Here is a 25,458-nt window from a genome sequence, read left to right on the forward strand (position 1 = left end):
TGCTTTCATACAACTCCTCCTTTTCACACCCCTAGCTCTTTGGGGCCAGATCACTATCCCATGTTACAGATCAGGAAGCTGCAGCCCAGAGAGGTGTAGCCACCTGCCCAAGGTCACACAGCAACTAAGTGCAGAAAGGTTTGAGCTTCACTGTGTACCCAATTCTCTCCCATCTCTAGGCCACAGGCTACCCATCTTTAAAATGAAAAAAAATCCCAGGGCTGGGCGCTATGGCTCATGCCTGTAATCCCAGCACTTTAGAAAGACGAGACGGGAGAGTCACCTGAGGCCAGGAGTTCGAGACCAGGCTGGCCAACATGGCGAAACCCCGTCTCTGCTGAAAATACAAAAAAAATTAGCCCGGCATGGTGGTGGGTGCCTGTAATCCCAGCTACTCAGGAGGTTGAGGCATGAGAATTGCTTGAATCTGGGAGGCAGAGGCTACAGTGAGCCGAGATCGCACCATTGCACTCCAGCCTGGGCAACAAGGGTGAAACTCCGTCTCAAAAAAATAAATAAAAATAGGTATTAAAAGCCCAAATATCCTCGAAAGAGCGCTCCCAGGAGAAACAAGCTTGACCACCCTGCTATCAGGTTCCCGCTAACCACCAAGTCTGCCATGAAGAAGACAGAAGACGACGACACACTTGTATACACTGTGGATGTTAAAGCCGACAAGTACCAGATCAAATAGGCTGTGAAGAAGCTCTGTGACATGGATGTGGCCAAGGTCAGCACCCTGATTCGGCCGGATGGAGAGAAGAAGGCATATGTTCCACTGGCTCCTGATTACAGTGCTTTGGATGTTGCCAACAAAACTGGGATCATCTTGGCTGGGTGCGGTGGCTCATGCCTGTAATCCCAGCACTTTGGGAGGCTGAAGCCAGCGGATCACCTGAAGTCAGGAGTTTGAGACCAGCCTGGCCAACGTAGCGAAACCCTATCTCTACTAAAAATACAAAAATTAGCCAGGAATGGTGGTGCACGCCTATAATCCCAACTACTCAGGAGGCTGAGGTGGGAGAATCCCTTGAACCCAGGAGGCGGAGGTTGCAGTGAGCCGAGATTGTGCCATTGCACTCCAGCAAAAGCAACAGAGTGAGACCCTGCCTCAAAAAAAAAAGAAAATTAAAAAATTAAGAAGTGATAATAATATGTGTATACATAAAGAGAGTGAGAACACAGATGTACAAAGCCATATATGTAAATAGCGTCTCAAGGACACATATATGTAAATAGCGTCTCAAGGACACATATATGTAAATAGCGTCTCAAGGACACTGGAAGGTGGCGGCTTATTTTCAACAATAATTCTCAGTAAATCCATAGTTTGCCACCGGAGGGCAGTCTTCTTGCTGTGCGGAGGGGTCATGGGATCTCAGCTGGGATGTCCAGCCTGTGCCTCTCAAAACCCCTTGAAAGGAGGAGCAGAGGACTTGGGGCCCCATTTTCCATGTGGGGCTGAGCGAGGAAGGGGCACCCCCTTCCCCTCACACAGGCCCTTCACCTGTCCCAGCTCCTGGTGGAGAAGGAGGCAAGGGCCTGGGCGTCTGCCGCTGCCCAGAGAAGTCTGGCCCTGTGAATTTCCAGGCCCACCCTGCCTGGCTCATCAGCTCCAGCTGCCGTGAGGAAGAGGGAGGGAAGAGGGAGAGGGGAGCTAGGATGTGCCCCTGCCTGCGAGGGAAGGAGGGATCAGAAAGCGAAGAGTGGGAGGGGGAAGCCCAAGGACTGGAGGGGGGGCTTTTGGGTGGAGTTCCCCGCAGGTTCAAGGCAAAGTGAGGTGTCCACAAGGTAATGAGCTGTGCAGCCGGAGGCCCTCGGCCCCACCTTAGTGGCAACAAGATGAAGAGAGGGTGGCCTAAAACCTTACCATTTCTAGGCCGGTCTATTTTCAGGTTGGTTTGGTTTTCCCTACAAGACCAGTTACAGTTCACTTTCCAAAAGCCCCGCCTGGTCTCAGCCGGACCATACCTGTGGGAGACAAGTCTACGAGTTGCGGGGTGGGCGGGGAGTCAGATCAAATGCAAAATCCCCGAAGGGGCCAGAGCTGAGCAGGGCCAGTGAGGTAAGTACCCCTCCCCTCCCTGTCTCCCGGGGATCTCCACTGCTGTGTGCTCCATTATTCAAGGTGAGGCCCCTGGCCAGCAGTGGGGGGCACCACCTGGGAACTTTGTCAAAATGCAGAACCCCAGACCTCCCTAATTGGAATCTGCATTTTAACAAGAGCCCCAGGGAGTTTGAGATGCGCTGGCCTAGCAGAAGCTGAGCAGAAAGAAGTGCAAATGCTGGACGGTTTGCTTTCCATAGCAAAAGTAATTCTAATAGCCAATCACTGCCAACCCATTTTACAGATGGGGAGACTGAGACATAAGGATGAGAAATCTGCCCAAAGTCACACAGCTGGTCAGTGTTAGAGCCAGTATTTGGCACGTGCTCTGATCCACCAGCTTCTGCTGCCTGGGGTGGGGGGTGTGCTGTAGTCCAGAATTACAGCAGGTAGGGACTGTGGGGAGGGCATCCCAGATGGGGACAGGCATGTCCAAAGGCCGAGAAACTAGGCCCGGCACAGAGGCTCTGAGATCCCTGCTCCCCACTCCCCATGAGACTGAGGTGGTTTGTTTGTTTGTTTGTTTGTTTGTTTGTTTGTTTGTTTTAAGACAGAGTACTCGCTGTCTCTGTTGCCCAGGCTGGAGTGCAGTGGCGTGATCTCGGCTCACTGCAACCTCCACCTCCCGCGTTCAAGCAATTCTCCTGCCTCAGCCTCCCAAGTAGCTGGGACTACAGGTGCTTGGCATCACACCTGGCTAATTTTTGTATTTTTAGTAGAGGGGGGGTTTCACCATGTTGGCCAGGCTGGTCTCGAACTCCTGACCTCAACTGAGCCACCCACCTCAGCCTCCCAAAGTGCTGGGATTACGGGAGTGAGTCACCATGCCTGGCCGAGACTGACTGCTTTTTGAAATGCTTGCTTCTCCCTGGCCCCCAGCCTATCACTAGTTCTGTTTAACCTGCAGTTTTACCCCCACATCTACCAGCTCTTCCTCACCTTCCCGCCGTCTGGACTTGACAGTGGCCACCTGAGGGTCTCCTCTCGTCTACCCCATCCACCGCACCCAGCTCCCAGTGCAGACACCAGACTGATCTTTTGAAAACACGATCTATTGTCTTCCCCTCCATCCTATCGAAGACCCTCAGATGGCTTCCAACCCAGCTAAGAATAAAGCCCAAAGTCCTGTGTTTGCTTCTATAGCTTATATATTAAAATTGGAGCAATACAGAAATTAGCATGGCCCCTGCATAAGGATGATACGGAAATTCATGAAACAGTTCATATAAAAAAAAAAAAAGAAAAAAACCCCAAAGTCTTAACAGTGGCCCAAGAGGCCCTGCCCTCCTTGCCTGCCTGTGAAGTCCCTGGTACTCTCTCCTACCAGCCTCTTTTTGCCACTGGCACCCCACGGGCACCCCACTCCCTGCGGCAGCCTGTGCATGCTGTTCCTCTGCCTGCACCAGTCCCTAAATCCAGCGTACCCCCATTCATCCTTGGGACCTCACTCATGAGTGCCACTTCCTCTGGGAAGCCCTCTCTGATCACCCCCATCCAGGTCATGTGCTGTGTCCCTACCGGAAGCTCTAGGGGACTGTTGGTTTCCTTGCTCACTAAGGTTGTTGGTAGAATTCAGTTCCTTGTGGTTGTAGGACTAAGGTCTTGTTTCTTTTCTGACAGCCAACTAAGGGCTGTTCCCTGCTTCTAGGGACTGTGGCATCCTTTGGCTCATGGCCCCCTTACTCCATCTGCAAAACCAGCAATAGTGAGCTGAGTCCTTCTCACATCACATTTCTGTCTTTGCCTCTATCATCTTTCTCTAACACAGCCAGGAAGGGTTATCTGCTTTTAAGGACTCATGTGATTAGATTGGGCCCACCCTGATAATCCAGGATAATCTTCCTATCTCAAGATCCATACTCTCGGGATTAGAATGTGTGAACATTTGGCTGGGCGCACTGGCTCTCACTTAAAATCCCGGCTCTTTGAGAGGCTGAGGCAGGAGGATCACTTGAGCTCAGGAGTTTGAGACCAGCCTGGGCAACACAGCGAAGGAGAAAACCCATCTCTACAAAAGATACAAAAATTAGCTGGGCATCGTGGAATGCACCGGTAGTCCCGGGAGGCTGAGATGGGAGAATCTCTTGAGCTGTGGTTGGGCCACTGCATTCCAGCCTGGGTGACAGGGTGAGACCCTCTCCTAAATTAACAAAGTAGAACGTATGGACATTTTAGAGGACTATGAGTCTGCCGCCACACCCCCACGCCTAAGCAACCACTAGACTATATTACCACACGCTGAACTCAGTCACCTCCTAACTGTGGGACCCTGAACCCCTCTCTCCACACTGAGTGCTCACTTGAGCTCCAGACCAACAGACTACCTGAAACTAAAGTCATCCTCCTCCCCCTCTTTAAACACACCCACAGGTACACAGGGTCCATCTCCGGCCACAGGCAGCACCTCTCCCAGTTGTCCCACCTGCAAGCAGGTGCCGAGTTGAGCTACCCCCAGTTCCTGCACAGCTGAGGAAGAGTGTGCGGGGCCCCATGCTGCCTGGCCCCAGGGTTGGAGGTAAAACCCAAAGACAGTGGACACGGAAACAGCATAGAGGGTGGAGCCTGGAGTTCCTGGCTGGAAGGAACTCAGGGACAGGCAAGTACCTTGAAATAATGTTCGTGTAAGAGTTGAAGAAACAAGGAAAAAACATGAAAAGTGGCTTACCAGTCAAAGACAGGTTTATTTTGGAAAATAAAACTGAGAGGGGCTTCTGGCCAATTTCGGTCAGCAGCATTTTCTCTTACAGACTAAGGGTATTTAAGGGTTCTGGGAGGGCGCTTATCGCAGGCAAGGAATGTTTGTGTATGGAGGAGAGTTTTACTGCATGCTGGGAATGTCTGTGGTCAGAGGGAAGGTTATCTCGGGGCTGGCATGTCTCTGGTCGGACAGGGGTGTTTATCTTAGTGTTGGAATGTTTTTCGTTGGAGGTATCATTTGTGGTTTATGGTCATGCTGACATTAGCCATTAGGCTGATGTTTTGGGGTTGGATTTAGGCGGTTTCTAATCAAGGAGAACTTAAAATGGCGATGCTTGTCCAAGATGGTGACACTCCTGCTCTGTCAGTTAGCAAGAATCATACCATCCTCACTGGGTGCCTATTGTCGTGTGGGATGGAAGGAGGACATGAGAGGGGGTCTGTGGTCAGCAGAATAGCACCCCCTAAAGATAACCACTTCCTAATCCCCAGGACCTAGGGTGACATATTCATATATGTGCTCATATACGTCACCCTACATGGCAACGGGGAATCGGGGTGGTAGATGGCGTTGAGGTTGTGAACCCGCTGACTTTGAGATGGGAGATTCCCCCTGGATTATCCAGGTGAGCCAATGCAATTTAAGGGAACTTAAAAATGCAAGAGGGAGGCAAAAGAGAGAGTCAGGGAGTCAGAAAAAGAGATGAGCACAGAAGCTCTTCACTGTCACTTCCCAAATAAGTTTCATCAAATGCTGGGGCTACAGGATAGTAACAGATGACAGGCAAAAGAACAAGGCCAGGCGTGGTGGTTCACACCTCTAATCCCAGCACTTTGGGAGGCCAAGGTGAGAGGACTGCTTAACCCAGGAGTTCAAGACCAGCCTGAACAACATAGCAAGACCCTGTCTTTATTTTTTTTTTTAAAAAAAAAAATTGTTTTTTTAGACGGAGTCTCACTCTGTCACCCAGGCTGAACTGTAGTGGTGCAATCTCGGCTCACAGTAACCTCTGCCTCCCAGGTTCAAGCAATTCTCCTGACTCAGCCTCCTAAGTAGCTGGAATTACAGGCATGTGCCACCACACCTGGCTAAGTTTTGTATTTTTAGTAGAGATGGGGTTTCAGCATGTCTCAAACCCATAACCTCAAGTGATCCACCTGCCTCGGCCTCCCAAAGTGCTGGGATTACAGGCATGAGCCACTGTGCCCGGCCCAAAAATTAAAAAAATTAAAAAAAATTTAATTAGCTGGGCATGGTAGCACGTGCCTGTAGTCCCAGCTACTCAAGGAACTAAGGTGGCAGGATTGTTTGAGTCCAGGAATTTGAGGTTACAGTGAACTACGATTGTAACACTGCACTCCAGCCTGGGTGACAGAGTGAGACCCTGTCTCACAAATAAATAAACAAACAAAAAAAATCACTGGAGTCCATTTGAGAGATATCCATTTTAGATCACGGGGCCTCTCAGAGCCTTTGATGTGCTTTCTTACTCTCTAATTCTCCAAGGAAGGATATGGGGGCTAGTCAGAAAAATCTGCAATGTTTCTCAAACTTCATTGGCCGTAGAACCTTTTTTTCTCAGAACTGCCATTGCCAGAAAGTGACTGGGAAATGTTGCCTTTGGCACTAGGGAAGCATTAAAGGGTTTCAGGACCATTCATGTGGTGGGGAGGTGGACAGGATGGAGGAGAGCGAGTCCACTTTACCAAGATCACGTCTTGAGTCCGAATTTAGCAAACTGCTTGATCCTCCCTTCCCGCCGAGAAATCCCTCCTGCCCCACAGAAATCCCATGCCAGCTCCATGAGCCAATTGTTCAGACTGCAGGGATCCTGAAGGTTCCAAGGCCGAAGCAAGTGTTAGAGCTGCATCCTTAGCTACACCTCAGACGGGGTAAAACCCACCCAGCCCTGAAGTACGTTCCCAGGCAACAACAGCCACCACGGGACGATGGCAGCTACAAAGAAAAATGTAGTGAGCCAGGCCCGATGGCCCCCACCTGAAGTCACAGCCCTTTGGGAGGCCAAGGCAGGCAGATTATTTGAGGTGAGGCGTTTGAGACCAGCTTGGCCACCATGGTGAAACCCCATCTCTAGTGAAAATACATGAAAATTAACCAGGCGTGGCGGTGAGTGCCTGTAGTCCCAGTTACTCGGGAGCCTGAGGCAGGAGAATCGCTTGAACCCGTTGAACCTGGGAGGTGGGGGTTGCACTGAGCCACGATCTCACCACTGCACTCCAGCCTGGGTGACAGAGCGAGACTCTGTCAAAAAAAAAAAAGAAAAAGGAAAGGAAAAGGAAAAGGAAATGAAAGGAAAGAAAAGGAAAGGAAAGGAAGAAAGGAAGAAAGGAAAGAGACAAAGAAGAGAGGGAAGGGAGGGAGGGAGGAAAATGTAGTGGACGTGAAGAAAAAGGAAACGGGGCCCAGCTCCCCGGGAATATTCAACTTTCTGATCCTCTTGGAGGTGCCTTGGGTTCCTGTGTCAGCCTCAGGCCACTTGCTCAGAAGGGGCTTGTGTATTTACTTTTTGTTTGTTTGTTTGTTTTTAAGACAGGGCCTCGCGGTCACCCAGGCTGGAGTGCAGTCTGCGATCATGAACACAGCTCACTACAGCCTTGACCTCCGGGGCTCAAGTGATCCTCTCACCTCAGCCTCCTGAGGTGCTGGGACCACAGGTGCGTACCACCATGCCCAGCTCATTGTTTGTTGCCCAGGCTGTTCTCAAACTCCTGGGCTCATAAGATCCTCCTGCCTCGGCCTCCCAAAGTGCTGGCAATACAGGCGTGAGCCTTTGCGTCCAGCCTGGTGTGTTTCCTTGCCCACCTTCCTCTCCTAGACTGTGTGTGGGGAAGGGGCGGGGCACATGCCCCCCAGACCGTTTGGAGAGAGAGAACTCTTGGCCTGGCCGCTGCATCCTGGCCTCCCTCACCTGACTCAAGAGCGGGAAGGGTGCCTGCCCTGGCTGGGAAGGTGAAGGTGGGGTTTAGGAGTTTCCTGGTCTCGGCAGGTTGGAACAATTTCAGGAGACTGTGCGGAGGCCACACTACCTGTGCACTCCCTGAGACCAGGAACCATACCTGGCAGGCAGCAGGCCATCAAGAAAGTTAATTGCTGAAATGAAGCTGTGGGTGACACCTCCAGGAGTTCTCAGCTCCCTGGAGGACCCAAGAACCCAAGGGGAGCCTGCTGGGTGGGGCTTCCAAAGCAGGCCCCAGGCTTGCCCCAACCATGGGCGCTGATGTGCTGTTTGACCTCTGACCCCTTCTGCTGCCTCCAGAGCCCTGGGCAAAGCTGGCGAGGACAGTGGCACCATCTATGGTGCAGAGCCTCGTCACTGCAAACTCTGGAGGCTCCATCCCCCACTGACCCAGGTGGAAGTGAAGATGGGCTCCTCTGGACTCCCACAGGCCCCAGACAGTCCCTGACACAGCACTGGCCACCCTCTCCTCTGTCTTCCCCTTCCCACACTGCCACCCATCGAGGGCAAGGACTGGAACTGGTTCATCTCCAAGACTGTATCCACAATGCCCAGCATACAACAGGCACCTAATAAGGCTCACCTTTATTTACACAGCACTTACTGTGTCCAGGAGCTATTCTCAGCCCTTGGCACATATTAACTCCTGTCATCCTTACACCAGCCCTACAATACAAGGTAGCTACTGTTATTAGCCCATTTTATAGATAGGGAAACCGAGGCACACAGAGGTAACTTAACTTGCTCAAGGTCACCAGCTAGTGTCAGAAGTAAGGGATTACCCTGACAGGCTGACAAAAAAGTTCATACCTTTAACCAAATACCCTACTCTCAAAGGTGGCTCATGCTTCTAATCCCAGTACTCTGGGAGGCCGAAACGGGTGGATTACTTGAGGTCAGGAGTTCGAAACCATCTTGGCCAACATGATGAAACCCCATCTCTAGTAAAAATACAAAAATTAGCTGGCATGGTGGTGAGTGCTTGTAATCCCAGCACTTTGGGAGACCAAGGCGGATGGATCACTTGAGGCCAGGAGTTCGAGGCCAGCCTGGCTAACATGGTGAAACCCGTCTGTACTAAAAATACAAAAATTAGCTGGGTGTGATTGTGGGTGCCTGTAGTTCCAGCTATTAGGGAGGCTGAGGCAGGAGAATCACTTGAACCCAGGAGGTGGAGGTTGCAGTGAGCCAAGATCACACCACTGCACTCCAGCCTTGGCAACAGAGCAAGACTCCATCTCAAAAAAAAAAAAAAAAAGAGAGAGAGAGAGGAAATGTGAGGACGGAAGGACAGTTCAGAGTGATGCAGGGCCAGGGGCCAAGGAACACAGGCAGCTTCTAGAAGCCGGAAAAAGGCAAGGAAACGTTTTGCCACAGCATATCCAGAAGAAAACCATAGCTCCACTGCCTTATCATAGACTTTTTTCCTTTTTTTGAGACAGAATCTTGCTCTGTCACCCAGGCTGGAGTGCAGTGGTGGGATCTCAGCAAACTGCAACCTCTGCCTCCCAGGTTCAAGCAATTATCGTGCCTCAACCTCCCAAGTAGCTGGGACTACAGGCACATACCACCATGCCCAGCTCATTTTTGGATTTTTAGCAGGGACAGGGTTTTGCCATGTTGGCCAGGCTGCTCTCAAACTCCTGGCCCCAAGCATCTGCCCACCTCAGCCTCCCAAAGTGCTGGAATTACAGACTTGTCATAGACTTTTGACCACCAGGACTATAAGAGAATACCTTCATGTTCTAAGCCACCAAATGTGTGCTAATTTGTTATAGCAGCAGAAGAAAACGAACATATACTGTAACCAGGATGAATAAAAGAGCCTATGCTTGGGTTGGAATGAATGAACAGGATAATGTGGAGGCCAAAAAAGGGGGATCTTGGGCTAGGTTAATAGAAGTAAGGTGGCCGGGCACGGTGGCTCAAGCCTGTAATCCCAGCACTTTGGGAGGCCGAGACGGGCAGATCATGAGGTCAGGAGATCGAGACTATCCTGGCTAACACGGTGAAACCCCGTCTCTACTAAAAAAATACAAAAAACTAGCCAGGCGAGGTGGTGGGCGCCTGTAGTCCCAGCTACTAGGGAGGCTGAGGCAGGAGAATGGTGTAAACCTGGGAGGCGGAGCTTGCAGTGAGCTGAGATCCGGCCACTGCACTCCAGCCTGGGCGACAAAGCGAGACTCCGTCTCAAAAAAAAAAAAAAAAAAAAAAAAAAAAAAATAGAAGTAAGGTGAGTCTACTGGGGAGTGGTCTCTGACCCAGGTGGCACCAGGAATTCTACAGTGGACTCTGGTACCCAGAGATCCACATCAGCGGCTTGGAGTCTATAGATGGCTCCATACTTCAACACCCAACCCCTACTTGTACTTGAGCATGGGCAAACTAGAACTTTTCTCCAAAACACCTATTCCATCCTTCACTTGTTTTTTTCCACATCCCAAAATGACACCTCCCTGCAGCCAGACACTGAGCTCCCAAATATGGACGGGATCCCTGATTTCCCCCCTGCCCTCTGTGCTCCCTGCAGACCCATCCACGGGGTCTGCTTGATTCTAGCTTGAAAGCACATTCCAGCTGGGCACAGTGGCTCATGCCTGTAATCCCAGCACATAGGAGGCAAAGGCAGGAGGATCACCTGATCCCTGGGAGTTTGAGACCAAACTGGGCAACATAGCGAGACCCTGTCTCTACATAGGCAGGCGGATCATGAGGTCAGGAGATCGAGACCCTCCTGGCTAGGACAGTGAAACCCTGTCTCTACTAAAAATACAGAAACAAAATTAGCCAGGCGTGGTGGCAGGTGCCTGTAGTCCCAGCTACTTGGGAGGCTGAGGCGGGAGAACGGCGTGAACCTGGGAGGCGGAGCTTGCAGCTAGCCGAGATCGCACCACTGCACTCCAGCCTGGGCGACTGAGCAAGACCCTGTCTCAAAAAAAAAAAAGAAGAAAAAGTACATTCCCACCTCTGCTCACCCCTCCCCTGGATCACTGCAATGACCTGGCTTCCTGCTCCCATCCTGCCTGCTCCCCCCACCTCCCAGCCCCCACAGCAGACAGAGGGAACTTGAAATATATCATGCAGTATCACTCCCCTGCCAAAAACCTGACCACAGTCCACAAAGGTCTGCATGATCTACCAACTTTCCTGCCACCTGCTCCTAACCACCCGTCTTCACTCACTTCCCTCCAGCCACACCGGCCTCCTTCCTGTTCCTCCAGCCTCTTGGGGCTTTTACCCCCTGGGCCTGGATGCTCTTCTACTAACCTCCCACTGGCTTCCTCCCTCTTTTCATTCCGTGTGTGTGTGTTACGCTCTGCAAGTCCTGTTTTCCCCATCTTAGGGAGCCGCCCATCTCTCTCACACTGCAGGATTCTAATCCTCTCATTGCAGCTAGCAGCAGTCTGTTGACTGTCACCCCGTCACCCCGTGGAAAGTCAGTTCCACGGAGCAGAGACCTGGCTATACGGTGCATGGATGAACGTGCAGCACCCAGAGTACTCCCTGGCATGCAGAAGGTGCTCAATAAATGTTTGTGGAATGAATGAATTGAAGAGAACAGGCAGATGAGGAGCCTTGAGCTCATGATACATGAGGAATAAATGTTGGAGGACAGGTGTGTGACTGGCTGAGAGACTGCGGGGACCCAAGGTCACAGTCTTCACATCACCAGAGGCACTTCTGAGGAACACAGAGGTGACTCATTTTCAAAACTAGATTTCAGGCAAGGCATAGTGGCTCACGCCTGTATTCCCAGCACTTCAGGAGGCTGAGGCGGGTGGGTCACCTGAGGTCAGGAGTTTGAGACCAGCCTGGCTAACATGGTGAAATTCTGTCTCTGCTAAAAATACAAAAATTAGCCAGGCGTGATGGCATGCACCTGTAATCCCAGCTACTTATGGAGGCTGAGGCAAGAAAATCACTTGAACCTGGGAAGCAGAGGTTGCAGTGAACCAAGACGGCACCATTGCACTCCAGCCTGGGCAACAAGAGCGAAACTCCATCTTCTCAAAAAAAAAAAAAAAAAAAAAAAGGCCAGGCGCAGTGGCTCATGCCTGTAATCCCAACACTTTGAAAGGCGGAGACGGGTGGATCATGAGGTCAGGAGTTCGAGACTAGCCTGGCCAGCATGGTGAAACCCCATCTCTACTAAAAATACAAAAAATTAGCCAGGCATGGTGGTGCATGCCTGTAGTCCCATTACTTGGGAGGCTGAGGCAGGAAAATTGCTTGAACCCAGGAGGTGGAGGTTGTAGTGAGCCGTGATCGCGCCACTGCACTCTAGCCTGGGCAACAGAGAGAGACTCCATCTCAAAAAAAAAAAAAAAAGAAAAAAGAAAAGAAAGAAACTAGATTTCAGTGTATCATGAAGATCGTCTAAATGCCAAAGCTAACCCAGGATGGCGTGAGCTGCCTCGGCACGGAGCAAGCATCCTGTCATGGGGGACATACAAGCAGAGGCCGAATGAAAGTCCCTGGAGCCGTGCCTGACCCAGAACAGCTGCTCATTTCAGATCTGCTGAATGCATGCATGCATGAATACTTGCATCAATGTCACCCAAGGACTTAAGCATGCAGGGAGTAACTAGACTGAGCCATGTATAAAAAGTCCCTCCCCACCAGTGAGGCCACGAGAATGCCCAGTGGTTTTCAACTGTAGATACCGGAAGGAGGTCCCCCACCCCCACCCCAGTATCCCCAGGGCGGACCTGGGAGGGGAGAGAGAGAAGTGGAGAACTGGTGTGGCCCAGAGCTGCCTTTTTTTTTTTTTTTTTGACATTCTACGTGTCTAGTCTGTGGCTTAGGTGGGCGCTACCCCGACCAGTCCTGGAACTGTGGGCAAGACTCTCCCCTACCTCTGGGCGTCCGCATTGAATCCTTGTCTGTGAAATGAGAACCGTCATCCCAGATGGGCCACCCCCAGCGTCAGCGCACTGGCGGGACAAGCTGGCCAAGGCTGGGCTAATCTACCGTCATCGCCAAGGACCCTCGAGCCTCCCGGACTCCCCCGGCCCAGACACAATCATCCTTCAGCCCCATTTTCCTTCTGATGATTGTCGTGATGTGAAGAAGGGTGATGAGGGAGTATGCAAACCTTAGAATGAATCACAATCTGCTCAAGAAACAAGTTGAAGTCAGATATGAGTGGGAGCAGAAGCAGAAACTTACAGTAAACGCCCCTCCTTCCGGCACTCACTGCTCTCAGGCTGAGTAACGCGACTCCCTGTCCCCAGAGCGCTTGTGCTGCCTCGGGAAGGGCTTCGATTAAGACAAACCAGGCCTTCCTTCCACCCCTTCAGGGTCCCCTCCTCTCCAGGTCCCCTCGTCCTGCCTCCCTGCAGGATTTGAGCAGCTCTGGAAATGTCCCCTTTGCAAAACAAAACCAGAAATTCTCTCCCGCCCTCTTGTCACTCCCTGAAATTCCATTAGCACTCCACTCTGTGGGGTAACTAGCTAAGCTTTCAAAGTTAAATTGCTAGGTGGAGAAGTCACACATAGAGCTTTTCTATCACCCCAACTAAAATTCCTTTATTTGATTTTTTATTTTTATTTTTTGGAAACCCAGTCGCACTGTCACCCAGGCGGGAGTGCAGGCTCACTGCAACCTCCGCCTTCTGGGTTCAAGTGATTCTCCTGCCTCAGCCTCCTGAGTAGCTGGGAGTACAGGCGCCTGCCACCACACCCAGCTAATTTTTGTATTTTTAGTAGAGAGGGGGTCTCACCATGTTGACTAGGCTGGTCTCGAAGTAATCTGCCAGCCCACCGTGGCCTCCCAAAGTGCTGGGATTACAGGTGTGAGCCACCGCGCCCGGCCCCAGCTAAGATTCATTCATGAGAACCTTCCTGGTCCCAGCCTGCACACTCACTCAGAACAAAGCTGCTTACATCTGGCTGGAATTGGGGGTACGTGGATGTGGGAGGAAGGCTTGTTTAGCCTTAGCTCTGGCAAGGAACATGATGTTGGGGGAATTCTAAGTCTACTGAGTTCGCAAGAAGGCCGGGGCTTCCCCCACCCCTCAACCCCACCCCATGGTGCCTGGATGAAAAGGATGGAGCTATGGGGGAAAAATTTTTCTCTGCGGATATGCACCAGTTAACCCTGGGTCAGAATGCAAAAAACACAATTGGACAAGACAGTGCCATGAAGCATCAGAGGCTAACTCTCAGATGGTGACAGCTAGCAAGAAAGCATTCCCGCCTCAGAATACCAGGCGAAAAATGCTGGAGTCTTGGGAAAAATCAAATAGAGATGAAAAAAGAATTTCAGGATGGGCACGGTGGCTCACGCCTGTAATTCCAACATTTTAGGATGCTGAGGCGGGAGGATCACTTGAGGCCAGAAGCTCGAGACCAGCCTGAACAACATGATGAAACCCCATCTCTACTAAAAATACAAAAATTAGCTGGGTGTGGTGGCAGATGCCTATAATCCCAGCCACTCGGAAGGCTGAGGCAGGAGAATCACTTGAACCCAGGAGGCAGAGGTTGCAGTGAGCTGAGATCGCGCCACTGCACTCCAGCCTGGGAGACAAAGTGAGACTGTCCCAAAAAATAAAAATAAATAAATAAAAATTTAGGCTGGGGGCAGTGGCTCACTCCTGTAATCCCAGCACTTTGGGATGCCGAAGGGGGCAGAGGAGTTCAAGACCAGCCTGACCGACATGATGAAACCCTGTCTCTACTAAAAAACGAAAATTAGCCAGGCGTGATGGCAAGTGCCTGTAATCCTAGCTACTCGGGAGGCTGAGACAGTAGAATCGCTTGAACCCTGGAGAGGGTGGCTGCAGTGAGCCAAGATCGTGCCACTGCACTCCAGCCTGGGCAGCTGAGGGAGACTTCATCTCAAAAAAAAAAAAAAAAAAAAAGAATTTTAAACTCAAGGAAATTCAAACCCTAATTTGGGATTTTTTTTTTTTTTAACATAATGAGCTTCCTGAACCTTTACTGAAAAAAACAGAAGCGGGAGAAGGCTTGAGGGGTAAAAAGGAGTACTGTGTTGGGCAGGTAGCCCCTTCCACAAAGACCCCCTGAGTCCTGCGAAGAAATGACCTAGTGCCTGAGCCCAGAGAGACGCTCAGCTTCCCCGGTAGGTGAGAAATGCAAATTAAGGCAACAAGGATATAACCCTTTTCACTAATCACATTGAGAAAAATTAAAATGCTGATAAGATCAAATGTCGGTTAGGATGTGGGAAAGTTGCTACTCTCTTGGCCTGCTAACAGGAGGGTAAATTGTCCAGCCACCCTGGAAGGCAGTTCGGTGGTGTCTTTTAATTTGAATGCATTTTCACCCTGCAACCTCAGTATTCTCTTCTCAGTCTCTTGTCTAGGAAAGAATCACAGACATTTATTTCCAAAAGCATCCATATGGGGCTGTGCCCTGTAATAGCGAACAAAGAAAGAAAGAATAGTGGTGGCAACCTTAGCACCCATCCATCCAGGACATAAATAAACTATGAAACATCCCATTTGGTAAAAGACCACATAGCATTTTAAAAGATAGGCAGAGGATGTGTAAGTTTCAGCATGGAAAGCTCACCAAGATGCCTCATAGACATTATAAAGCCAAATGAAGAACCATATGTACTGTAGGGTATAGTATATGGAAAACTCTATATATGTCTATAAAAACAATATAAATATAGACATGCATTTATAAAGGTCTGCAAAGGAAACACACCAAATCAATTACAGTGGTTACATCTTTGAAGGGATCAGGATGAGGAAGTTTCAAAAGACTTGGCTTTATCTGTAGCGTTTATCGTTTTGCTTTGAGGATATATTTGCATATTCCTTGTGCAATTAAATATATAGTATTTTTATTTTAAAAAGAGTACGGGAGGCCAGATGTGGTGGCTCATGCCTGTAATCTCAGCACTTTGGGAGGCTGAGACGGGAGGATCACTTGAGGTCAGGAGTTCAAGACCAGCCTGACCAACATGGTAAAACCTCGTCTTTACTAAAAATACAAAAATTAGCCAGGTGTGGTGGCGCATGCCTGTAATCCCAGCTACTTGGGAGGCTGAGGCAGGAGAATCACTTGAACCAGGAGGCAGAGGTTGCAGCAAGCCGAGATGGAGCCATTGCACTCCAGCATGGGCAACAAGAGTGAGACTACACCTCAAAAAAAAAAAAAAAGGTGGGTATAGGAGTTCAGGCTGCAATGAGTTATGATGGCCCTCCAGCCTGGACAACAGAGTGAGACCCTGTCTCTAACATAAAAAAGTGGAGGGGGCTTCACTCTACAAAAAGGAAGTACATGAGCTTCAGCCGCCAAACCAGCAAAGCCCCCCAAGCCCCTCTCACATCCCTTCCTTTCCTTTATCTCCCCAAGACCTTGGCACCCCAAACTCTTACCTTCCCCCAGGTGAGGGCTTGCAGAGCTGGGACAGGACGTCTCTAGCTAGGGCTTTGTCCCCCCTGCCCTCTTGGGGGGAAGGGGCAACGCCTCACATTGCCCATGGGAGATGGAAGGGGGCACCTGGCTGTCCCCTTTGCTGCATAGATCCTCCCTCCTGCCTAAAGCCCACTCCCCCACTCTCCTCCCACTGCCTAAGGTTCAGATGACTAGAACTGATCCATAGCATGGATTCCTCTCTTCCTGTAGGCTTAAAGGGGAACTGGGTCCTCCCTCTCCCCAAGGGCGACCCACTGCTGGACCAACAGCCTGCTCCTTCCTTTCCCTCTGTGTCATTCAGCAGACATCCACTCACACCTACTATGGTTCTATGCAGGGGTCCACCAGGGTGCTGGGTCAGCTGAGGGCCTCTCTCTCAGGCAGCCCCTGGGCTCAGTGAAACACACCTGGTTACTTTGAGTTCTCCCCGCAGTGATTAATTTGGCGCTGGCCACTGGTAAGTGCTCAGTTTTCCTGAAGCAGTCCTCAAACCCAATTCTGAGGCAACCCACCATAGACTTCAGCCCCACCACTGACCTTCTTCCAGGGGCAAATGCCCACCACGTGCTCCAGCTAATTCAATCCACAGCGTTGCTTTGCCGGACGCGGGTTGGGGAAACTAATCCAGGTGGTCCTGCGCCCTCACCCCACTCTCACGCACAGCCAACTCCCCCTCCCTCTCTTGACCCTCCAGCCAGTGACCAGGTTAGGGAGGGGGCAAACAGGGGACCGCGCACACAGCAGGGTAGAGCGCGGACGACCAACCTCCCATGGCAAAGGGAGGTCCACCTGGCCTGCCCACGACCCCCACGGCCTCACCTGATCTGCCCAGGACCCCGACAGGCCAGCAGGTAGTCGGGACAAAAAGCGCCTCCCGCGTATGGCAGTGCGCTCGGTCCAGTTCATACTGAATGAATGAATCAGTCCCAGCCTTCGGGGGGTGCGGAGGAGGCGCCCCCCTCTAGCCCTTCAGCCAGCCTCCCACCTGTGGGTGCTTGCATATTCCGGTGTCCCTGCTTGTCACCCGCACCCCCTCACCCCAGCTGGGCAGGGAACGGAATGAGGAGTGTCCTCCCTTGCGTCCCACGCACCCCACACTGTCCGGGCTCTGGACGGCCGGCGCCTCCCCAGGCGCGCGTCACCCGCTTACCTGTGGGAAGGCTCGGAGCGCCCCCAGGAACAGCAGTCCCAGCGCGGCGAGGAGGGCGCGCATCCCCGGGGCCGGACGGGAGGTGGGCTGGCTGCCCGCGCCCACCTGGGAAGCGGGGGAAGTGCGCGGCGCCCACGTGCGGTCCCGGCGGTTCTCAGCCGCGCGCGTGGACTCAGGCTCCCGCACACTCCCGCCGCGGCCACCTAGTCCGCACCTAACGCACGCTGCGAAGTCACTTCAAAAGTGGTTGCTCCTCCGAGGTTTCAGCCTTAATTCTCCCGTATCAAATTGGTTCCAGGAACACTTAGCGGCAAGCGGCGAAGAAAAAAGGGGCAAACACGTGCAGAGATGACTCAGGAAAAGGCGCACTAGGAGACGCCTCCCTTAGCTGTTTGAATGGCCCGCCCCGGATTTGACCGAACTAGTGGTCCTGGCTCTAGGGAGTGTGCTGCCAGCCGCACCTGGGCGTGGGGGGAGCGGGGGCAGGCAGTTTCTGGCCCTGGAGGTGGGGACTCGCAGGATATTAGGAGGCCCCAAGGGGGTCCCAATGCCCCCACCCCCACTCCCGCCCCAAGAAACAGTGAAACGTGAGTGGTTTCCTGTCCCTGACATGATCAGCCAGGACCTTCTCCCATGCCCTTGTGATTCTTTGGAAGGGACAACTGGCCTAGGGAGGCTGCAGAAAAAAGCAACCATCACCCACCCATCCCCATTCATAAGCATTTGCTGTAAAAATGAATCAGTGAGTGGATGATAAGTTGCTGGAAGGATGGATGGATGGATGGATGGATGAGCATGTGGATGGATAAATGGGTAGGTGGATGGATGGGTGGATGGATGGATGGAAGGGTGGATGGATATAAGTGGATGGGTAGATGAGTGGATAAATGGGTGGCTGGATAGATAGAATGGGTGGGTGGATGCGTGGGTAGACGGGTGGGTGGATGGATGGATGGATGAATGGATGGGTAGGTGGGTGGGCAAATGGATGGATGGAGAGGTGAATAAATGGATGGATGGGTAGATATGTGGGTGGATGGGTGAATGGATGAGTGGATGGGTGGGTGGATGGATGGATGGATGGATGCATAGGTGGATGGATGGATGGGTGAGCAGCAGGTGAGTGGGTAAATGGATGAGTGGATGGATGGATGGATGCATGCATGCATAGGTGGATGGATGGATGGATGAATGGATGAGCAGCAGGTGAGTGGGTAACTGGGTGGGTGGGTAGATGGATGGACTGAATGTTGGAGGGACTGATGGATGGTATAGATCATTTGATTTCCCTGAGCCCTGACCCTTTAGAGTTTTCCTGTTGGAGGAGGTGGCTGGCACTCTTACCTAAAAGAAATGATTCAAGCTCCTCATAATTATGTTCTCATTTGATGGTGAATGATTTTCCCTTCCAGTGCTTCCCCATCCCCTGGGGTTTCTCTTTGCTCCTTTCATTCCACATTCCATGTGTCTGTGTTGAGCATCTACCGGGTGGGCCACAGGTCAAGGGTTCTTTTGACTGATTTTGTTTGGTTTTCAGATGTGAAAGCCAAGGTTCAGAAATAGGCAGGCAGTCCTAGGTGCTCTAATTAAGGATGGGTCAGTTATTTTCCTTGAGCCCAGAATAGCCTAAGGACACTCTGGCTTCTGTGTCTACCTTGATCTGTCCTGCAAGGTACCAGGCCTCCATCAGGTGAAGGCCCTATAGAGTGGGAGTGCTAACCTTCCACCAGGAACTTCCCAGCAAGGTCTTCACAACTGACCACCCCACGCTCAACCCTCCTGGGGCTGCTGGACTCCACTTGGGAAAACTGCTCCATCATGCCGCTTCCCAAGAGACCCACTTCCAGACTCTCCTCTGGATGTACCAGGCCCAGTATCTTAGGCTGTTTGAGCTGGGACTACGTTAAACAATGAGGTAAGCAATTATGGAAGTGACCTGCTTGTGATAATGACAGAACCAGACAGGGACAGGAGGAACCCAGGACATCTGCTTCCCATCCCAGTCCAGAGCTTTCTACTGTAGAAGAGCTGGCAGCTGGGTGACATGGCTCATGCCTGTAATCCCAACACTTTGGGAGGCCAAGGTTGGAGGATCACTTGAGCCCAGTTTGAGACCAGCCGAGGCAACATAGCAAGACCCCATCTCTATTTTTCATTTAATTAAAAGAGAGAGAGAGAGAGAGAGAGAAGGGCTGGTGTTTTGAATAAATAAATGAACAGCATCAAAATAGCTTGCACAAGGAGAAATACAAATAAAAATAAATTACAAGTTTCATAAGCTTAACCTTTTTAGTAATTGAAGAAATGCAAATTCAAGCAACCTTTGATACCTTTTAGATATATTCGATCTTTTTTTTTTTTTTTTTTTTTTTTTTTTTTTGCTTTATAAAAACAATTTTGGTAAATCCAACCCCAAAGTTGTGGTGAGACCAGAATACTCATTCATACTCTGCTGGTAAATGTTACAACCCTTTTCAGAAAGAAGTATGGCAATTCTTAGCAAAAACCAAAAAAAAAAAAAAAAAATGTGTACTACTTGTGAGTGGCTCAGTAATTTCACCTCAGTGAAGAAAAACTAAGGAAATAGGCTGGGCGCGGTGGCTCAAGCCTGTAATCCCAGCACTTTGGGAGGCCGAGATGGGTGGATCACGAGGTCAGGAGATCGAGACCATCCTGGCTAACACGGTGAAACCCCGTCTCTACTAAAAAATACAAAAAACTAGCCGGGCGAGGTGGCGGGCGCCTGTAGTCCCAGCTACTCGGGAGGCTGAGGCAGGAGAATGGCGTGAACCGGGCAGGCGGAGCTTGCAGTGAGCTGAGATCCGGCCATTGCACTCCAGCCTGGGCGACAGAGCGAGACTCCATCTCAAAAAAAACAAAAAAGACAAAAAACAAAAAAACAACTAAGGAAATAATTTAGCTGGAAAACTAGAAAAAGAAAAAAGAAAGTTATACACACAGTAATAGTTCCTAATACATTATTTATAAATTTTCAAAATACTCTGAGAGTCACACCAAGAAATGGTTAAGGAAGTTGTGGTACATCCATTTAATGGAATATTGCACATCCATTAAAAAGGATAAATCTACAGATGCTGTGGAAACCTGTCTCTCCCTCAAATCCTTCCCTCCATGGATTTCCAAAGAGACCTTTCTAGCACACACATCTCACCAAGACACTCCCCTGTACAGAACCCTTGCAGAAGTATGGTGTGTGTTTTGGCAAAGGACCTGCACCATGTAGAAAATCGTATTATTCATTTAATGATAATAATAACAGCTACCTTTGAGTGCTTATTTTGTGCTAAGAGTTTTCAGGCATTGGTTTCTTGTATCCTCACGAAAACCCCATGAACAAGTTCTTACTTTTATACCTGTTCTGCAGGAAAGGAACCAAGGCACAGAGCAGTGACTCCCCTGGGTCAGGGTCACCCAAATCCAAGGGTGCCCAAGTCTGCTCACAAGCCTGGCTGGAGCTGACTCCTCCCTTGTGCCTTTTTACTTCTCCTGGACCTATACTCCAGCCACATGTGCAGCCTTCTCACCCCAGTAGCCTTTGCCCATGCTGGCCTCCACCTGGGATGCACACCGACTCCGGATCATCTTCCTAACCCGTTCCAATGCCACCTCCTCCTTGTTGCTTTCCTGGCAGTGTCCCCTGTCCCCCAGCCCTCTTCCCAGTCAAAAAGTGGTTTCTGTCGTTTTTTGTGCCACAATTCTAGAACTGATCTCATCGTGTCATAACCGTAATGACTGGTTCATGTATCCCTCTGCCCCAGGAAACTGTGTACTCCTGAGAACCAGAATTCCCCCAGGGCACCCAGGAAAGTAGCTGACACATGGCTGTAAGTGGAGGAAAGGGCACATCTTGTGGCCAGGGAACCAGCTGGATCCTAGCGGGAGCTGGGCTGGTAGCAGCCAAGGAAAACAGCCATTCGTGGGACTCTTAAGAGCAGGCAGTGGACAGAGGCCCTGGGTGCCCTCAGCAGGTTTCAGGTGGTATGAAAGTGCTTTGAAGAGTGGAAGGGGAAGTCCCTAGGCTCTGTGCAAAGCACAGCAGCAGTCCTTGTTGTGGGGTCACAGGGGCCCTCCAGAGCAAGCTGTGGAAGGAAGCCAAGCCCATGGGGCTACAGGAGACTGGGGAGCGAGCAGCGCTTGCTCACACAGTCTCAGTTCAGCAGGCTTCTTGGAGGAAAGGTGAGGAAGGTGAATGCAGTAGGAAGCCATCCAAGGGGAACCGGGAATCCGTGTCCCCAGAGTGATGCTGAGCAAGACACAGGTCCCAACTTGGTTCAGGAAATTCAGGGACTTCCCCCAACAGCTGGGAACCTAAGTGCCAAATGGCCCCAAAATACCCTTAGCAGATAAAGGGTTATTTCTGGCCCAGGCAGCAGCGGGCAGGTAGGAGGCTGGAAATCAGAGAGGGGAGGCCAGGACCTTTCTTCTTCAATAGGTCCAGGTGTACCTTTTCTTTCTTTTCTTTTTGAGATGGAGTATCACTCTGTTGCCCAGGCTGGAGTGCAGTGGTGCGATCTCGGCTCACTGCAACCTCCGCCTCCCCAGGTTCAAGCGATTCTCGTGCTCAGCTGCCCGAGTAGCTGGGATTACAGGTGTGCATCACTGCGCTTGGCTAATTTTTGTATTTTTAGTAGAGACGGGTTTCACCATGTTGGCCAGGCTGGTGTTGAACTCCTGACCTCAAGTGATCCACCTGCCTCGGTCTCCCAAAGTGCTGGGATTACAGGCGAGAGCCACCGCACCCAGCCGCAGATGTACCATTTCTGAGCGACTTTCTTGGGAGCCTCGGTAGCAGTAGGACTCTCCATTTGGCTTTTCTGGGTCACCCTTGGCCTCCACCAATCCAAATCGGCAGGACCCATGTCAGGCTCCCTCCAGCTCACATCCCCAGATCTCCCTGCCCTCTTGAGGCACCAACATTAGGGGTTCTCAGCTGCCTGGGTGAACCCCAGCAATGCACACCCACAAGCACAATACCCCAAGACCAAACCTGGTTGGAAACTAAGCAAAGGGGCACCGGCTCTCCAGAACTAGGGTTGCTGTGCCCGTTCTCATGGGCAGGAGGGAAGGCTGTGAGACCCTTGGGGATGCTCTTGGAGATTCTCCACAGTAACACTAACAGTGTCATTCATTGAGCACCTGCTGTGTACCAGGCCCTTAGTCAGACATTTAATCCTGGCATCAAAATTTCAAGTCAGTATTGCTATCCCCACTTTATAAATGAACTGAGGTTCAGAGTAGTTAAGTCACTTGCCTGAGGTTACACAGCACAAGGGTGGCAGGGCTAGGATTTTACTCAAACCCTGTCTGACTCTGAAGCCTCAGCTGCCTTCTCTTCCCTCCCCAGGCTTCTCTCACCCTTGCTTTCCCCAGGGGAAAGTGTACTGATAGTGTAAGTCCTGGTCTGGTCATGTGACTTTGGGAAGTCATTTCTCCTCTCTGAATGTATTATTATCTATTGCTGTGTGCCTCAAAACCTAGTGACTGAAAACAATAAACATTATATTGCACTGTTTCTGTGGGTCGGCAATTTGGGAGAGACTTGACAAGGTGATGCTGGCTCAGGGATTGCCATCAAGATGTGGGCCAGGGCTGCAGTCATCTGAAGGCTCGAGTGGGGCTGGAGCTTCCAGGATTAGCCACTCCCATGGCTGTGGGCAGGAGGCTTCAGTCCCACGGGGCCACTTGAGTGTCCCCACAATATGGCGCTGGCTTCTCCAGAGCAAGTGACCCCAAGTGAGCAAGACAGAAGTCACAGTGTTTTTTATGAACTAGCTTCAGAAGTCACATTTTGTCATTTCCACAGTATTCTATTGGATACACAGGCTGGCTCTCCCCAGTGTGGGAGCAGACTGCACAAGGGCATGAATACTGGGGCTGGGGAACACTGGGAGCCTCAGTTTCCCCTTCTGCCAGATGTGCGTTGAAGCATGACCAGGCTGCCCTCTGAAGGTTGCAATGTGCCTTGAATAAAACATGGACATAGAAAGCTCTTGGAAATGCAAGGAAGACATGGAAAGGGCTCTGCTTCCCTTTGCCCCCTTCCCACTGCTTACCCAGGCCCCAGATTTCCCATTCCAGAGCACAGCTAAAATGCTCATGGCTGGGGGTTCCCCTTTCTGAGGAACATGCTATCATGACCTTCACTGCTCCAGCCAAGGGGTGACTCATGTAGGACAGGCCCACAGGAGGGAACCTTGGGGGTCTGGGGTCTTTCCTGGCCCCTCAGGTGATGTCAGGTGGGTGACCACTTCCTACGCCTCCATGGGCCAGCCTGCTGGTCACACAGTCTGTGGGTTCACTTCCCCCAGCCTTTGGCACCAGATTTGGGCTCAGTCTTAGCTCCAGCTTGATAGGTGTGGAAAGACTAGATGGAAAGTCAGGAGCCCCAACCTGGCCCAGGTTGGCATTTAGTGGCACAACTTTCTCTTGCTGGGCCTCAGTGCCCTCATCTGTAAAATGCGGGGGGCTAGGGTCAATGATCTGCTTAAAAGTCCTTTTGTTGTGACACCCCAATGGGGAAGAGGGGAGGCCTGGATCCTTCTGGGCCTGGCAGGTCTGTTCCTCTGGCTGCCAGAAGCCGTAGAACCAGACAACCCTGGTCAAATGCTGTCTCTGCCACTTGCTAGCTGTGTAAATTTGGCAAGTTACTCACCCTCTCTAAGCCTCCGTTTCTTCATCTATAATGTAAAAATGATAATATCTACTGCAAAGCGCTGGTGAGGGCAGCCTGATCATGCTTCAACGCACATTAAACAGGTTGATGTGACTAGCACCATGAGGAGACCACACTCTCTCAGTTGGAGCCTCAAGAGGAGGCCCCCATCCCCCAAGCCCCTCCCTTAGCGGCAGCCAGCCTCCCAGCTCAGGCACCTCTCACCTTGGCCTCATGATTCATGAGCTCCTGGGCCTAACAGCTGGGCTTTCCAATTTCCAATATTTCCTCCCATCCCCCAGAGACACACAAAGAAGGAAGCTAAGACCAGAGAGGGAAAGAGACTTGGCCAAGGCCCACAGCCTGGTGGGGATGACCCTGTGGGCCATCGAGCAGTCCCCGTCTTCCCCAGACCTTCCTGCTCAGCAGGGGCGTTGTAAATGGAGGTGAGTCATTTAGACTCTCAGGAAACCAAGCCCAGTCCAATATTAATCATGGAAACCGAGGCATTGAGTGCAAGAAGGAAACGGAACCAACCGATGGTGGCAGCAGCTTCATCAGAGGTGCAGGTGAGGAGAGCGCACCCATGGCTGCGTCCATGCAGAGAGGTCTAAGAGTAAAAGTCCACGGGAAGCTGCGCACGGTGGCTTACGCCTGTAATCTCAGCACTTTGGGAGGCCAAGGTGGGCACATTGCCTGAGCCCAGGAGTTTGACACCAGCCTGAGCAAGATGGCAAAACCCCATCTCTACTAAAAATGCAAAAATTAACCAAGTGTGGTGGCACATACTGTAATCCCAGCTACTTGGGAGGCTGAGTCAGGATTGCTTGAGCCCTAGAGGTCAAGGCTGCAGTGAGACACAATTGCACCACTGCATTCCAGGCTGGGTGATAGAGCCAGACACTGTTTAAAAAAAAAAAAAAAAAAAAAATTCCATGGGAAAACGGATGCTCAGAGAAGAAATTGGCCTAAGCCATCCAGTAAGGTCTAGATTCAAACCCAGGTTTGTGAGTCCAGGGTGAGCCTCTACCCCGGTAGTTGCACTTGCTAAAACTTGCATCCCCAAATCCCGTCGTCCTGAAGGCCAAAGGGCAGCCCACATTTCTTGGTGGCCTGGGACCTGCTCTCTGCTCCCCAGAGCCATCTGTTGTAAGGGAGTTTGCTCTAAGGGGATCGGCTTTGTGTTTCCCGTTACCCACCCTCCCTGCCTCCTCCACATGGGCCGAGTCTCTGACGATCAGGCAGGAAGAGCCTCTGAGCCAAGGACCAGCCCTGGAGGATTGGAAGGGGCCACAGGCAACCCCGTCTTCAAATCATGACTTACAACTCAGAATTTTCGAGAAACCAGCACACCTGATCCCATGAAGGCTGAGAACATAGAGCCCGGAGGAAGAAATTGATCGAGGCTCCATCCAGGTCTTGACGCTCCATCACTAGTCATTCCTTTGGGTCAAGG

At 51.2% G+C, this 25,458-nt stretch overlaps 2 protein-coding genes, 1 long non-coding RNA gene and 1 pseudogene across 24 annotated transcripts in view; 2 read left to right on the forward strand and 2 right to left on the reverse strand.

The window, feature by feature from the left end:
* Positions 1 to 17,723, reverse strand: part of TNFRSF8 (TNF receptor superfamily member 8) — an 81,031-nt gene extending 63,308 nt beyond the window's left edge. For 6 of the 21 annotated variants that reach the window (XM_077974050.1, XM_077974040.1, XM_077973990.1 and 3 more), the window contains exon 1: positions 17,330 to 17,723. In XM_077974050.1, the coding sequence (XP_077830176.1) occupies positions 17,330 to 17,392 (63 nt within the window). In that variant the 5' untranslated portion in view covers positions 17,393 to 17,723. Of the gene's footprint in view, positions 1 to 12,638; positions 13,176 to 16,586; positions 16,742 to 16,998; positions 17,059 to 17,329 lie in introns of those variants that run through there. The other 15 variants (XM_077974076.1, XM_015113309.3, XM_077974063.1 and 12 more) reach the window with 7 other exon arrangements.
* Positions 1 to 25,458, reverse strand: part of PLOD1 (procollagen-lysine,2-oxoglutarate 5-dioxygenase 1) — a 158,144-nt gene that overhangs the window by 7,050 nt on the left and 125,636 nt on the right. The gene's annotated exons all lie outside the window — the stretch shown is intronic.
* On the forward strand, positions 1,509 to 3,235 carry LOC144336284 (uncharacterized). Its single transcript, XR_013407915.1, has 3 exons — positions 1,509 to 1,624; positions 2,352 to 2,403; positions 3,036 to 3,235. It is a non-coding gene; the product is annotated as an uncharacterized LOC144336284 (long non-coding RNA).
* LOC114674945 (U6 spliceosomal RNA) lies at positions 3,239 to 3,338 on the forward strand (annotated as a pseudogene).

The sequence above is a fragment of the Macaca mulatta genome, chromosome 1 (genome assembly GCF_049350105.2).
Source record: "Macaca mulatta isolate MMU2019108-1 chromosome 1, T2T-MMU8v2.0, whole genome shotgun sequence".
Classification (NCBI taxonomy): Eukaryota; Metazoa; Chordata; class Mammalia; order Primates; family Cercopithecidae; genus Macaca; species Macaca mulatta.